Consider the following 15,748-nt stretch of genomic DNA (forward strand, 5'->3'; position numbering starts at 1 on the left):
TTGACAGCGAATTAAAAAAAATAGCATTTGTCTTGATAAATACAAGTTTAGCCGCTGCGTATATGTTTATGTTCAACTTTCAATTTTATGTTACGTGTAGATAATAATGAAACCATTTTTGCGTGACATAAAATTGTTAGGTACTTTTTTGAATAAAAATATATATTTGTGGTACTAAAAATTGCAATGCTGTTTCAGTTCGTTTTTTGCAAACTGTGGCATTTATTGAGTGATTATAATTCGAATTGCATTTGAGAAAGTGAGGACATTTTTGTTTAAATAATTTTCCTTTAAGGTAATTTGTATAATTTTGCACATGTCCTGTGCCCCTCTTACTACCAATAGAAATACATAAATATTTTTTATTTACATTGTTTTAGTATTTCGTAAATTTTGTGATGGATTGGGCTAAAAAAGCAGAGGATCAGGTATCCAAATTGGTAAGATTATGTGTGTATGTCTTCCACTATTTTTACTTTTTCACCTTAAATCTTAGAAAAAAATTATAAAATTAAATAGTTATAATATACAGTAAGTACCTATTTATGAATTGATGTGTAAATACAATTAGCGTATTAAAAAAAACTTTCGCCATATCAATATTATTAATTTTTAGTGCCTAATACATTAGGACATTATGCATACATACATATGCACATGAGTATGTCCTAAGTAAAAAAATCAATATAGGATCTTCAGTTAGTGGGAGTTATGCTCAAAACTAATTCGCTCTATTATTCATTGAGCCGCTTTACTTTTATACGATTATCAAACCAACCAAGGATCATTCCTAAAAATTATTTAAAGTTAGACTTTTATACATTTTAGTTTTTAGCTACAAATAATCTGTTTGTTAATTTGGTCAAGTAAAATGTAAGCATAGAAATCGGCCTTTCAGAAGTTTTGATTTTGTGTAAAATTGCTATACTGGTGAACAAAACTCATTGCCATCAGCTTACCAATAGGATACTTCACGTGTAAGTTGGTTGTCCTTATATGATTCAACAACAATGGATTACATTATATGGAGAAATATTAAAGATGAATAGAATACAGAGCCAAACGAATACAGTAAACCTTAAATTTCTTGAGTTAATTTATTATCAAAACAAAGGGAATCTAAAGTGACTCACTTTAAAAAGTTTTCTGTTTAACTCAATATAAAACTCAGTAGAATGTATTGCCAATTTAAACTATTTTTTTTTTTTGAAATAATTTTAATCTATTATATTTACATATTTAAGGTCAGTAATTTGGAAATTGAAAAGAAAGAAGATGATTTAAGTGAAAAAAAAGAAGAAGAGGCTGATGTTGTAAGGTAAGTTTCAATTATGTATAACTTATTTTACAAACAACAATACCTTTTAATTCAATTATTACATATAAAAAATCTTAAGATGCAAAATTAAATTTTTAATAAATTTATAATTATAGCCCTGCCGAAACAAGTCTTCTGCTCAAAATTATAAGAAAAGGTTTAGTCGAATCTAAGTTAGATTTGGAAGTTCAACGGCAGGATCCTACTTCGCCGTTATATTCAGTAAAAACATTCGAAAAACTTCATTTGTATGTTTAAATAATCACGAACAGAAAATAAACATATTAAATATAAATAAATTATTTAATTTTTTCAGAAAACCGGAAATTTTAAAAGGAATTTATGCCATGGGTTTTAACGCACCTTCAAAAATTCAGGAAAATGCTTTACCGATATTACTAGCTGATCCTCCACAAAATATGATAGCACAAAGCCAATCTGGTACTGGAAAAACGGCGGCCTTTGTACTTGCAATGTTAAGCAGAGTAGATACTAAACTGGATTATCCTCAGGTAAAATTTTAATATTAAAGTAAACAATTTGTAATTGTATGTTCTTGTATATTAATAGGTTCTTTGTTTATCTCCAACCTATGAATTGGCCATACAAACTGGGGAAGCTGCCGCCAGAATGGCACAGTTTTGTCCGGATATAAAATTAAAGTTTGCAGTACGCGGAGAGGAAGGTAAAAATTATCATTTATAAAAAGTAAAACAAATTTTCGGGAAAAGTTAAAAGTTGGTTGAGATAAGCAAGTTCTTTTTCAAAAATACAAAAAACGTGTTTTTTAATTTGGGACACGATATCTTGTAGACCCAATGCCGTGGAGACCAGATTAGGATTTAGAGCAGTTTAATTATTGAGAAAAATTTACGTTGGTCTCTATGTTTCAACATTTCCTTGTTGTTGTAACAGGTTGGCTATAACAGGAGGTTGGCTATAACAGGAGGTTGGCTATAACAGGATGTTCTTTGGCTGATTAAGAATCGGGTCGTTCCAGAGATCCAATTGTATTCCAGAGATCCAATTGTTATGGGAACTTGGAAATTAATTTTAAAATCATGAAATGTTTAATAAATATACAATAAAAAAATATACAAAGAAAGAAAACATTGGAACATTTAAGACTATAATGTATTATCCTAATATACTGTTCGTATAATGTTAATACCTATTTATATTTCAAAATATATTTTTTTTAGTTGTTCCAGGCACCAAATTATCCGATCATATAATAATTGGAACTCCTGGAAAAGTTCTTGACTGGGGTCTCAAATATCGTGTAATCGATTTGAAGAAAATTCGAGTTTTCGTATTAGATGAAGCCGATGTAATGATTGCCACTCAGGGTCATCATGATCAATGTATTCGCATTCATAAGTAAGTTATATTATTAGTTCCAATGTTGTAATTAACAAGTTATTACTAATAATTTCAGACAATTATCGCCAAAGTGTCAGATGTTATTCTTTTCAGCTACATATGATAAAGAGGTGATGGAGTTTGCAGAGCATATTGTGCCCGAAGCAAATATAATTAGGTAAGTAAAGGACATTAAATTATTAGTTTTGTGATTGTTTGGATTTACAATAGTTTTCAATACTGAAAAACATCACTTAAATAAAATGCTCAGCAGCTAGAAAATAGTTGCAAAATAAACGCCTATTTATTATTAATCACAAAATTGAAAATTTTTAAAGAAAAACAAATATTTTTTAATAATTGCGAATCGAAATTGAAAAGGTCCGCTTATGATTTTTATTTTTAAAAGCAAAACAATAAATCGCAAATGTAAATATACGATAAAAAACACATAAAAAACAATATACTCATTACAATTTCTTAATTTAACAAACGAATTTAGGGATTTTCGACTGGTGCAAGCATGGGCTCAGTTCAATTATAATTTGATTTGATGGAAATATTTGTGACTTCTCTTTTTGTGTTCTTATAATTTTAGACTTAAAAGGGAGCAAGAATCACTTGACAACATTAAGCAATATTATGTGAGATGTCGCTCGGAAGATGAAAAGTACCAGGCAATTCAAAACATATATGGCAGTATTACTATTGGACAAGCTATTATATTCTGTCATGTAAGTATTCTTAATTAAAATATGATTCCGCATGTAAGTGAAATGTACGTGTATATAAACGTAATTAATTTTGCATAATATAAACACTAGTTAGCAAGTTTGAAAGAAGAATGTGTATACTGTTCAACTCTAACAAGATTCCCAAGATTTTATATAAAAAGAAAACAAATGTGTTTTTCAAATTTAGTAGAGATGAAGATCTCTTTTTATTTAAACCAAAATATTACCTCGTAGAAGATGGTTTTGTAAATGTAATTGCACGTAGTGCTTGTGTCGTAGACAAATCAAAAGTGATTTATAATGTCAAACGAAACAAGCATAAATTTGGTGGCAAACAATATTTCAGCACCGTTAGCGGTTACTCGTTAGAATCTTCCAACAAAGTTGTAAAAAAAGGGAAGCTTTATAGGATACTAACGTTGTTATAAATAGTATTTCAAAAAGGTAGTAAAATCAATTTTAAATTAAACAATACACACACACATCAAATCTTAAACAATACACGTAGGAATCAAACCCACTAGCTAATTTATTACCCAAAAGTTCACATGAATGTTGGATTGTTTTTGTAAAATTTACGATTGTAGCACTAATAGTTTCTCAGATAAATGAACATTTAATACAAATGAGATATTCAACTGAAAATCCACAAATATTCACATTTATACCAAAATTGTTTGCAGATTTTACCTCAAATAGTTTTCCAGAAAACGAATTGTTGTGTATAATTTATAAGGGATGTCCCATAGCCCATAGATGTAAAAGTTCTTCAAGAAAAATTTTAAGATTCTAGATGTAATTGTTTCCCTGATAAAAGATTCTTTTATTTAATTCATATATGAGGTGACTCGCCCTCTATTACTTATCCTCCTATTGTTTGCCCTTAATATTTATATTGTAACTAAAGTAGCTTCGAAAATGATTTGAATTCTCTATTATATTTTCTCATATACTAATTTAAGTATATTTTATATGGGAGGTGCCACGCTCATTATATATAAATCCCACGCCGATGATCGGTCCATATTTGACCCTAGTTTCGAGAATAAGATGTTTTCGAGAAATAAGATTCTAGATGTAATTGTTTCCGTAATAAACGGCTATGTTCGAATGTACATTCTTACTATACCTTAATATTAACTAAGTATTACACCGTATAACAAATTGGGAAAAATTGTTGCACACATAAGCAAGACCATATACGTTGGAAACTACATACTTGATATAGTTAAACTACATTTTTGGTTTTTTATTTTCTGATCGTTTCTTCCTTTAAAAGGACTTTAAAGTTGGAAAGGAAGAGTAAGTATAATAATATTTAGCTTAAATTTGGTTTGGTCTAGTAGTTCAATATAGGTATAGATTGAAAGAGGAGAATAACAGTATGTTTACAAATAAAATAGTTTTAAAATGTTAAGAATAAAAAAACTAAGAAAATGTCCTTTAAAATTTTAATCCTTTAATATCCTTATTTTCTATAGTCAGTTTTTTTAGAAAAAATATATGTTATATTTACAAATACGGAGTTGAAGACTCCCAAATTTCAAGTATTTATCTTTATTAGTTCTTTGTAAAAAATTAAAAGTTAAGTTATATTCAAATTAAAAAAAAATTGTTGAGGATATTTTGTTTAATTTAATTTATTATTTATACCAATTACCTACCCCAATTTCTCAATGTCTGTTAATTTTTTATCCAGACGTTAAATTGACAGTTTTCGGACAAAATATCTACCAATTAAACATAACCGGTGGCAGAGATAACAGGCCTTAAAATATATAAAATTTTATTTCGTATGATTATGACGGTTTAGTGATTAAAACATGCATGTTCCGAATTCTAAAATCCACTTCAGGATAATATGATAAGCGCAATATTATTATAAATATAAATTATAATATAATTAATATAGACATTAATATCACGATGAAAAGCTCTCCTCTTAATTTTATAATATACATATTAAAGGCCTGCACAAGACAACAATAAAGCGTCAATTTGTTAAAAAATGTAATAATTGTCGCATTATTGTTGTCTTGTGCAGGCCTTTAATCTCTATTTGACTCTAGCCCACTTTCAGAAAATTAATTTTTCTTCAATATGTCGCATAAATATTTTATTTGCTAAAATAAATTACATTTGAAAGAAATTTACAACTGGTGTAGGGTATGAAATGATCGACCCATTCCGGCTATGCTTTCCTAACTTGTTTAAATATTTATGTATATCGTGGTTTACTAATTGCACATGGTATACCTTCGCCCTATTGTATTTTTTAATGAAAACTATATAATAAACTACTTTGATAACATTATTGGTTGGGAGGTCAAAGGTATTTTATAAGATATATAAAATTTAGAATAACTATAGAGTTCGGAATAATTGTGTTAAATTAAAAAGGAAAATATACTTTCCCAGAAGGTAGTTTTAACATGAAAGGATACAAAATGCAAGATATCCTTAATCGATTTTTATCCTTTCATATTCTTCAAAGTTCACACTTTTTTTAACTTTTTATGATAGAGATAAAGAAACTCGGTTCCGCAATATAAAATTTCTAATTTTTCTACATAATAATTTAACAAAAAAGGACTTTGAAATTTTCAGATGGAAAAATTTTATTAATTAATTTATTGAGAAAAATTAAAAAATGGAGCTATAAACACCAAATTTTAGACTATTGTACTCCATTCTAATGTCTTTATTATGAATATTTTTTGTTGAACAAATTTGTAAAAATTTCAAGGATAGTAAAGGATAAACTTTTATAAGGATATTTTTTACATATTTTTATTTTTAAAAAATAAAACAAAATACGAGATAAAAATGCTGCAATTGTCCTCTTTAGTTTGATACCCATATTGTTATAATTGGGTGGCTAAAAATATTTTATTAAAATTTTTGAAAATTGTATGTACCTCAAATTTTAAAGTCCTTTAAAAAGGACAAACGTTTAGAAAATGGAAAACTGAGTACGCAGTTATATCATATAAATTTTGTGCTTTCGTGTGTATATTGTTTGGTTCGTGTGTGAAAAATGGTGTTGGACGGTGTTATACATTTTATAATCTAAACAAGTAAGAGTGTTATATTCGGCTGTGCCGAATCTTATATACCCTTCACCATAGTGTATTTTAAACATCTTTTATAAACAGAAAAACCAAAACAAAAAAACAACACAATGACGCCAACAGCATCCAAACCAAGGGTGCCCAAGCCCTATGCGCTTGGTACTCTTTTGTTTTTGTAAATGCGGTTAGCTATAGACAGTGTGTTTTCTATACACTTAAGTATATGCGCTTAACATTAGCAATACGTTGTTGTTCTTAACAGTATACAAGCAAGAGTAAAACAACAACACTTTCGTATTCATTGCTGGTAAACATTGACGAGACGTAGATTTTGTTTTTGTTTATTGTAATAAAAATTATTGTACAATAACTCACAATCTACTCTCATATAATTGAAAACGTTTTAAATACTTTGTTCTATTCATTAAAAAATATATTTGCAAAACAAAAGGGAAAATTATTTTATTTTAACAAAAAATGCAAATCATATTTTTTTGCTGTGTATTTTTTTGTATGTTTGGATTCCAAACATACAAAAAATACACAGCTGAATAAAACCAAATACATCTACACACACACGTGTACATCTTTTTCTATATACAGTGTTGTTGTTGCTTTTTTAACAATTTTTTGATTAAATTTTCAGAGGTTGTCTCGGATTTTTGCTCATATCTCCGTTATTTACCGACCGATTTTGCTGATTTTAAATAGCGATCTTCTCGAGAGCATGTATAATAGAATTATTGAAGATTCGGATCTCGCCGATATCTGGGGTCCTCTAAAAACTGATTTCTACAGACAGACAGACGGACATGGCTTAATCGACTCCGCTATCTATAAGGATCCAGAATATATATACTTTATAGGGTCGGAAAATTATATTATAGAAATTACAAACGGAATGACAAACTTATATATACCCTTCTCACGAAGGTGAAGGGTATAAAATGAAAATTATGTGACCATTATCAGACATTTTAGAATAAATTTTTTATATACATCTTAAAGAGTCCATAACCAACATGCTGGCACAATCGAAATATAGATGACACCAGCATGCTAATACAATATTTATTTTTTCAGAAGTTTTGTGTTGTAAAGGTCGTAACGAATAACTGACCCGTATAATAGTTTTTAGTTTTTTAGGTCCTTGCTTTTTTGCCGATGGCAGAGTCGATTTTAACACCCGCAAGAATCAATGCAGTTTTTTACACATAAATGTATGACAGATAATGTTGGGTGGTGTTTAAAGCAAATGTCCACAAACACTACTCCCTCCCACAACCTATTTTCCTAGTCCCAGCAATATGCACTACATGAGTAGGGGTCATAACCTGAGTGCAAGAAAAAAACTATTTTTGAAATAATCAAATGTTTACAAAATCTTTACGGAATTGCCTGTTTGTTTCAAAGATTATTTATATTAATTTACCTTTTTAGATAATTTTATAATTATGAAAATCGATGTTTTAGGTTCTTAATATTTTAATTGCAGTTCAGACCTCGGTTTCATTCCTAACTTAATTCTTTATGACCGCCGAGTTAGTACAATAAGCTGATGAGTTCAATTTGACATTTATACGATTTCTACATTCTGTTGATATGTATTGTAAACAAATTTAGAAAATAGTGTTTTACATATTTAATTTATCCATAATTTTTAGACCCGAAAAACAGCTGGTTGGTTAGCTGGGAAATTGTCATCCGATGGCCATTCCGTTGCGGTTCTATCCGGCGATCTAACTGTAGAACAAAGATTAGCTGTATTGGATCGTTTTAGGATTGGATTAGAAAAAGTACTGATAACAACAAACGTATTGTCAAGAGGTAATGAAAAACGTTTCTTATTATAATTACGATTGTAAATTATGTTTTTTCTAATTATTAAAAGGAATTGATGTCGAACAAGTTACAATTGTCGTAAACTTCGATTTACCAATGGACGCCAAGGGCAATGCCGATTGTGAAACTTATTTACATCGCATCGGAAGGACAGGAAGATTTGGTACTAATATGGTGACACATTTATAATTTTGTTTGCTAATTTACTATTATTCCAGGTAAAAATGGTATTGCAATTAATTTAGTAGATAGCGAAAAAGCCATGGCCATCTGTCGCACCATAGAGAATCATTTTAAGAAAAGCATTAAGGAGCTTAATGCAGACAACACCGAAGAAATTGAAAAAATCGGAACTTAATCTCATTTATAAGTTTGATTTGATATAATGCGTACATGTGTGTTTATTGATTAAATATTTTTTATTTTTTATATCTTCAATCATAAATACCGAATATAACTTTCGTTAATGTTATACAAATTGCTTTTTTACATTCCTCTCATTATTATTTTTATTTATAGTTTATATAAAAGTAAATTAAAATAAAACAGAACTACTATACATTATAAATATTTATTTTAACACCGATTAGTACGTCACACTGAATTCGGTAGCTGACAAGCACGTACCGCAACCAGCTGAAGCAAAACAAATATGGGAGAAAATACTTCGCTATATTCTAAATTTGTTTGACCACTAAGTTTAAGACAAAGCAAATATTTAAATATTGCGACAAGAAATAAAAAGTAGGTGCTCCACATAAAACGATGCAAAGCTTTGCGCTTATTATCTGAGTCCAAGTACATTCTAATTCCAACAATTATGCAAAAATATGCATTACAGATGTCAATGCAAAAAAGTGGACTAAAAATCGTAAACCAATCCACAGTATTTTTCACAATTGTTCCAGATATTCGAAAAGCAAGCGTTATTGTAAAGACGAGAAGACCGCATAAATTTATCATTATTTCAAATTCGGTAAGTCCAAGCCAGCGTACCAATTCTGACAGCTTAAACATTTTGTATTGTTGTGGATATGATTAAATTGAAAAGGCTACATCAACGTCATACACTGAATTTCGAACAATTTTAATGTGTACAGCTGAATTATTTCTCCTCTGAATAGAAATATCTTCGGCATCACTCAATGGATGATATTCATCTATAAAAAGAAAAGATAATAATATTAAACTAGGAAATTTACAATGGGACAAAATATACTAATGGAAACATAGCTGTAAATAAAGGGCCTGTTCGGAAACGCATCACTGCACCCCATTTGATACGCAGTGTACTCGAAAATGCATCACCCAAATATACATTGCGTAAAAAAATCCAACAGGCGTCACTTATTTTATGAAATTTCACAACAGGAGCAATTTTTTCACGACAAAAATGTTAGTGAACGAAAATAGTGAATGAATATTATTATCGATTATTTTTTAAATAATTAAGCATTTCCCCCATTATTACAACTTGTCAATAACTGAAGGTAGGTTTTTATAATGCCAATAACTTGTTTCTTTTTATATTGAAAAATAAGTAGAAAAAAAAGTAGAAAATAACCGACCATATGCGTTCCCACGACAATTGGATCTTCGCTCCGGAACGACCCGAGTCATACTCGACCAAAGACAGCGACAGCTTTATCAGGAAAGAACTATTGGCCACAGTCGAACAGTTATAACAACAACCGACCATATGATACCCTACATTAGTTCAAAATATGGATTATTTTTGAAATAAAAAAGCATTTAATTTGTATTTTACCTTAATTCTGGAATATTTTTACTTATTCCTAACAAGAAGACATATATTTTAGAAGAGGAATTTACGTCTATATCAAAGTTATTTATATTAGTGTTTATAGGCCATTTATATTTTAATACAACTAAGTTTTCCCAATTTTTATTGACATACTATTGGGAGGTTCGGTTGTATGGGTGCTAGGCGAAGTAATGGTCCGATTTCAGCCATTTTCAATAGCATTCGTCCTTGAATCAAAAAAAAGTACCTATGTGCCAAATTCAATCAAATTAAAAATTCAACCAATATTTTTGGGGTTACAAACATCAGAACAAACGCATAATATGCAACCCACTATAATGGTGTTGGGCATAAATACTCTGATGTCGATGAAATTTGACAGACAAGTTTATGGTAACAAAAATCATTCTACGAATTTGAGGATCATCTTCATAAGTGACTTTTATGTAAAGATTATTTTAGACATTCATATATATAAATTTTTTAGAAAATAAATTTAATTTACCTATTAAATGAATAGTAGATGTATTTATTGCATATGTAAGGGCATCATTTGAATCTTTAACTAAGCTAGATGCTAAATTAAGTCCTCGTAAAATTGCGTTTCCCAAGCAATGCAAATATATTTCCTTTATTCCGGCGTTTAGTAAATCTTCACAATGTTTTTGTTGTGCCTACATACATAAATGTTTAATAATTTGCATTCATAAAATTGCATATAACAAATATTTCATATTAAAGTTACCTTAAAGTTAGACTTTGTTGTAATGTATATATCGTTTTGCCTTTTGTTTACTTTTGGCGGAGGCTTCTTCTTTTGGTTACGGTTGTAGTTGGCCTTTTTTGTAGATTGCGACCTTAATTTCTGATTTGCAGGATGTTGTTCCATAATATCTCCACCTCAAGCATCCAAACGCATATTTCTAATCAAAATAAAATACCAAGTTAAACACTACGATCTGTCACACTAGATGTGGTATTTTACAAAATGTATTAACACAGAAGTGGCGACAAGATATTTTAATTATAATTAAAATTATACTTTGCGATTAAAATATATTGAGTGGCGACATAAACCCAACTGGCAATTATTATCCCAACGTAAAAGTATAAAAATATACTTTTGACAGCACGCTAATCTTTCATCGTCTAGATTTTATACGTCAAATAATTATCGTAATAAAATTTATCACGTATAGTCACAGTTTATTAGTTCATTATAGTATCGTTATAACAAAGTTGTCAAAATGGTTTATACAACATTGTCTCTATACAAAAGATTTTTATTATGCACATATATGTACAATTGATACCATCAAATTGGTATCAAGATATATAATTGTCACGCACAGACATAATTTATTAACGTTATAGCATGTTTTTGACAGACTTGTCAGAACAATCGTTAAGACATCATTGTCTTGATAATAAAACAAATGTTATTTGATTGTGTAATTTGATTTTTTGTTTGTAACATAAGTTTTATTGAAATTTATTTTTTTTTTATTTTTATGTTTTAAAAAACCATTACAGTTTTAAAATCAAAATTTAAAGTTTTTTTTAATATTTCTTTATTCGTTGGAGAAATTTAATATTCTTTTATTACACAAAATTAAATACAACTCTGATCAGCTGCTGACGCGTCAAAAGTTTGACCTTGTCCACACTAGAAAACTTTAGTTGAGAAACTTTTCTGAATTCTCTATTAAATTTCCTTAATGTCCATATATAGTAACTTTTGTTTCAAAGTTAATTGCACTGATTTGTTGTACGCATGAGAACAATAAGACCTGGTTCACACTGAGAAACTTTTGTTGAGAAACTTTTGATTTTGTGTGTGAGAGAAAAGATAATTGTTATTACTTTCTTTTTCTTTCACACACAAAAATCAAAATTTCCCAAAAAAAAGTTTCCTAGTGTGAAACAGGTCTAACAAAACAAGTTTCCGATTACGAGAAACTCCGTACCTCGAAAAAGATGAAATATATTCTTTCTCTCTCACGTAAAATCAAAGTTTCTCAATAAAAGTTTTCTAATGTGGACCGGCACTTGCCGAACGCGGCAGACGCATTACAAACTGCGGTAGGAGATCCACACTACGCTCCTTCGCGTCAAAGCATTACTTGCTTTTCATACCTACTACGCGTTCTACGCTTCAAGTTACATGTGACACTTTTTAGGCATAATTTTTTTGTCTTACTTTAAAAAAAAATTCTACAGCTTTTATTTATTTTTTTATCATTAAACTTATTTTATTCGAATTGATAAATACGCATAAAATAAATAATATAAAATTATAAAATAAGCTTATAAAAGTAGAAATTAGATTTACTATCAGTTGGAGGTATACACCAAACGTCCACGTTTTTCGTATTCTATGCGTCTATCAAAAAAAGTAGAATCAATGTATTTGTATGCTGAAAGTTAAAAAAGCGTAGAATGCTTTGACGCATAGAATGCTTGAAATAGATCTACTTTCTACTTTTATAAGCGGCGCATGAACATGTCTGCTCATTTTATATTCTTTAATTAATGCGAATTTATCAATAGGAACAAAAAAAGAATTTAATGATGAAAAAATAAATAAAAACTGAAGGAAAACTCGAAGTTTTTTAAAAATAAAACAAAAAAATTACTGTGAAAAAGCGTAGCATGTAACTTAAATCGAAAAAGGTGTAAAGGGCCAAACACATACAATACTTTGCGTCGAACTGTAACTGACAGATAGTGTTAACCGAGGCGAATTCAGATAAGATGGTGGCATTTCTGCAACAACAACATTTCCCACGTATTTTGTTTTTGCTTTTGGTTTTCGTAAATGACAAAAACCATAAGTACGGCGAATTCATTTGATGAAAAATTATTGTAAAATGTTTATATTATATTAAACAAGTAAGAGTGCTATATTCGGATGTGCCGAATCTTATATACCCTTAACCATAGTGTATTTTAAACATCTTTTAAAAATTTTAAATTTTTTTCCGACTACATTATTATTACATCAAAAGCTAAACAAAAAGAACAACAACAACGCTGAACGAAATAAAACACAAAATACACAAGACATCTAAATCAACAGACATCTAAACATACATAACGAAAAACACAGAAAAACAAAAATAACAAAGCAATGACGCCAACAGCATCCAAACCAAGGGTGCCCAAGCCCTATGCGCTTGGTACTCTTTTGTTTTTCTAAATGCGGTTAGCTATAGACAGTGTATTTTCTATACACTTATATGCGCTTAACACTTGCAATACGTTGTTGTTGTTCTTAACAGTATACAAGCAAGAGTAAAACCACAAAGTATACAGAGATGTCACTTTTGACATTTGAAAAAGTCTAAAATCAGCTTTTGTTTGATTTTGAAATTGTTTGTTGAGAAGGGGTATATAAAATACAGCTAAAATATCATTGAACTCGTTTTGTTCGAAAGAGAGGAAAATAGCTTTTTGCTCGTGACGTCTCCGTATACCCTGTGGTAAAACAACAACACTTCGTATTCATTGCTGAAAAAAATTTGTGTTAGTGTTAAATTTCAAACTTGCATTATTCGCATAAAAATTATTGTACAATAACTCACAATCTACTCTCATATAATTGAAAACGTTTTAAATACTTTTTTGTATTTATTAAAAAATATGTTTGCAAAACAAAAAGGAAAATTATTTTATTATTAAAAATACACAGCTGAATAAAACCAAATACATCTACAAACACACGTGTACATCTTTTTCTATACACAGTGTTGTTGTTGACATTTTTTGATGAAATTTTCAGAGGTTGTCTCGGATTTTTGCTCATATCTCCGTTATTTACCGACCGATTTTGCTGATTTTAAATAGCGATCTTCTCGAAAGCATGTCTAATAGAATTATTGAAGATTCGGATCTCGCCGATATGTGGGGGTCCTCTAAAAACTGATTTCAACAGACAGACAATTCCCCCCGGGGGCATGTTACCTTGGCGAGACCTCCGCCTTGGTTTATTGCAATCCCGGGGTATAAAGAGGTGCTGTGGTTTAAACCCAAATTCGCGGGAAGAGTAAGTGGCGGTTAAAAGACTGATGCATGATAATAGTCAATATTTCGGGATAAGTTCGGTGCTGTTGCCGAAAATCCACAGATACCCCACAGAGGAGTGACTGTGGGACTAAGCGTTGGAAATGGGTTGGAGTCAATTGTATATGATACGGAATGAATGTAGAGGTATGCGGGCCTAATGCACCCGTATATGTGTGTCGTATGTTTTTCTCTATGAATGTGTCGAATAAATGAGATGTGTGCAGGGTTGAATGATGATGGATGAAAGGTATCATATACAAGTGATACCGATTAATTTTCCTTCCTTGTCCAGATATGTTCAGTAGTGTGGTTGTCTTTCAACGTGACTACTTTGGCAAGAGATTAGATAGCTGGAGTACTCAAGCAAAGTACTTGCGCATGGACCGGTCATAGCCAATGTGCAAAAATTGCCACCTGAGTTTTCATTGAAGACAAAGGAGCGATGGTAGACCGTTCTCAAGTCTACCCTGTGGATGAAAAAGACCACCGTGGGATAAGGCCGACACGGCAGGTGCTCACGTTAAAACTCTCGACAGTTAGACAGACTGACGGACATGGCTTAATCGACTCCGCTAAGGATATTAAAATTTGTGAGGAAAATAAATTCTGAATTCAATAATGTTTGTTTCAAACGCAAAATTCTATTCCGGCAGCTTAATTTGCAAAATTTAAGTAAGTGCCTTAAGTTAAGTAAAACTTAATTTTTTGTGAAAAATAAACATAAAAAAGTACATATTCATAATGAATGAATATTTGTTGCGAATGGATAATTCTACTCCGGCGGAGTAATTTTCAATATTTGGCCATAATGTAGCAGCCGCCGGATGGGTAAATACCTTATATGGGTTTTGCTATATAAAGCGTTCCGGAACAGACTTTTTTTTAGTTAATCTTTTTATCTACATAGTGTATATTTAAAACAATATCGTTTAATTTATTAACATTAAATAGATTTCAAAATTAAGCCATAACGTAGAAGTCAGTTGCCGCCAGCCGGGTAAATACTTCATAAGTGTTCCGGAAGAACACTTATGAAGTAAAACATAAAACAATATTGTGTAATATGTTAACATTTAATAAAAAATATTTTTCTTAAATAACATATTTGTATACATACCAATTATGCCATTATTTAAATAAAATGATATTTGTTTACGAGATGTTTGGTATTTTCCGATTTTTTACATAAATAATTCAAAATATTATCGAAGTTTTTCTCTGTTTAATGGACATTTTTAAATATAAAAATGTAAACAATAATAAACTTTGACAGCTAGGAAAACCAGGCGAATTAAGAAAAATTTGATCAGCTGATTGATTAACACCACCTTATATGAATTCGCCTTGGTGTTAAGTGTGTGTTTTAATGAGAGCGGTCACAATCAAGATATATTAATTATAAGGTAGTGTTATCAGAACAGCTGATCGTTTTTTGCTACTATGCTCATTTTTCGCCGTGGTGTAGAATTAATGTCAAACTTTGTTTACATTTTGTAAATGTCAAACTTTGTTTTCATTTTGTTAATGTCAAATTTGTGATTAAAGACAAAATTTATGCTGTTAAATTCGTTTAAGTTTTAAAACCAATAAT

At 29.9% G+C, this 15,748-nt stretch overlaps 3 protein-coding genes across 4 annotated transcripts; 1 reads left to right on the plus strand and 2 right to left on the minus strand.

Annotated features, from left to right (window-relative positions):
- Window positions 1-202: 202 nt before the first annotated feature.
- On the plus strand, window positions 203-8,799 carry LOC111690800 (DEAD-box helicase Dbp80). The gene is made up of 12 exons (XM_023453364.2): window positions 203-295; window positions 381-440; window positions 1,245-1,318; window positions 1,435-1,566; window positions 1,635-1,830; window positions 1,889-2,003; window positions 2,521-2,698; window positions 2,757-2,858; window positions 3,279-3,414; window positions 8,150-8,312; window positions 8,377-8,490; window positions 8,546-8,799. The coding sequence occupies exons 2-12, from the start codon at window positions 399-401 to the stop codon at window positions 8,683-8,685; spliced, it is 1,392 nt and encodes a 463-aa protein (XP_023309132.2). The 5' UTR covers window positions 203-295; window positions 381-398; the 3' UTR covers window positions 8,686-8,799.
- Window positions 8,699-9,344, minus strand: LOC111690802 (transmembrane protein 203). The gene has a single exon (XM_023453368.2). It carries the CDS (start codon window positions 9,342-9,344, stop codon window positions 8,922-8,924), a length of 423 nt encoding a protein of 140 aa, XP_023309136.1. The 3' UTR covers window positions 8,699-8,921.
- Window positions 9,345-9,352: 8 nt separating this feature from the next.
- LOC111690801 (ribonuclease P protein subunit p20) lies at window positions 9,353-11,227 on the minus strand. 2 transcript variants are annotated; one of them, XM_023453367.2, is made up of 4 exons: window positions 11,078-11,227; window positions 10,838-11,015; window positions 10,598-10,766; window positions 9,353-9,487 (listed from the first exon to the last, which is right to left on the minus strand). In XM_023453367.2, exons 2-4 carry the CDS (start codon window positions 10,979-10,981, stop codon window positions 9,366-9,368), a joined length of 435 nt encoding a protein of 144 aa, XP_023309135.2. In that variant the 5' UTR covers window positions 10,982-11,015; window positions 11,078-11,227; the 3' UTR covers window positions 9,353-9,365. The 2 variants fall into 2 exon arrangements, with proteins under 2 accessions (XP_023309135.2, XP_023309133.2); XM_023453365.2 differs by having other exon boundaries at window positions 10,838-11,194.
- Window positions 11,228-15,748: the final 4,521 nt, after the last annotated feature.

This window comes from Lucilia cuprina, chromosome 3 (assembly GCF_022045245.1).
Source record: "Lucilia cuprina isolate Lc7/37 chromosome 3, ASM2204524v1, whole genome shotgun sequence".
Taxonomy (NCBI): Eukaryota; Metazoa; Arthropoda; class Insecta; order Diptera; family Calliphoridae; genus Lucilia; species Lucilia cuprina.

Coding starts and splice junctions, on each gene's coding strand:
- LOC111690800 (XM_023453364.2), top strand. CDS start 399: ATGGATTGGGCTAAAAAAGCAGAGGATCAGGTATCCAAATTG. Junction 3,415..8,149: donor AAGCTATTATATTCTGTCAT/GTAAGTATTCTT, acceptor CATAATTTTTAG/ACCCGAAAAACAGCTGGTTG. Junction 8,491..8,545: donor CGGAAGGACAGGAAGATTTG/GTACTAATATGG, acceptor CTATTATTCCAG/GTAAAAATGGTATTGCAATT.
- LOC111690801 (XM_023453367.2), bottom strand. CDS start 10,981: ATGGAACAACATCCTGCAAATCAGAAATTAAGGTCGCAATCTACAAAA. Junction 10,767..10,837: donor CAACAAAGTCTAACTTTAAG/GTAACTTTAATA, acceptor TTATGTATGTAG/GCACAACAAAAACATTGTGA. Junction 9,488..10,597: donor ATCTACTATTCATTTAATAG/GTAAATTAAATT, acceptor TTCTTTTTATAG/ATGAATATCATCCATTGAGT.
- LOC111690802 (XM_023453368.2), bottom strand. CDS start 9,344: ATGTTTAAGCTGTCAGAATTGGTACGCTGGCTTGGACTTACCGAATTT.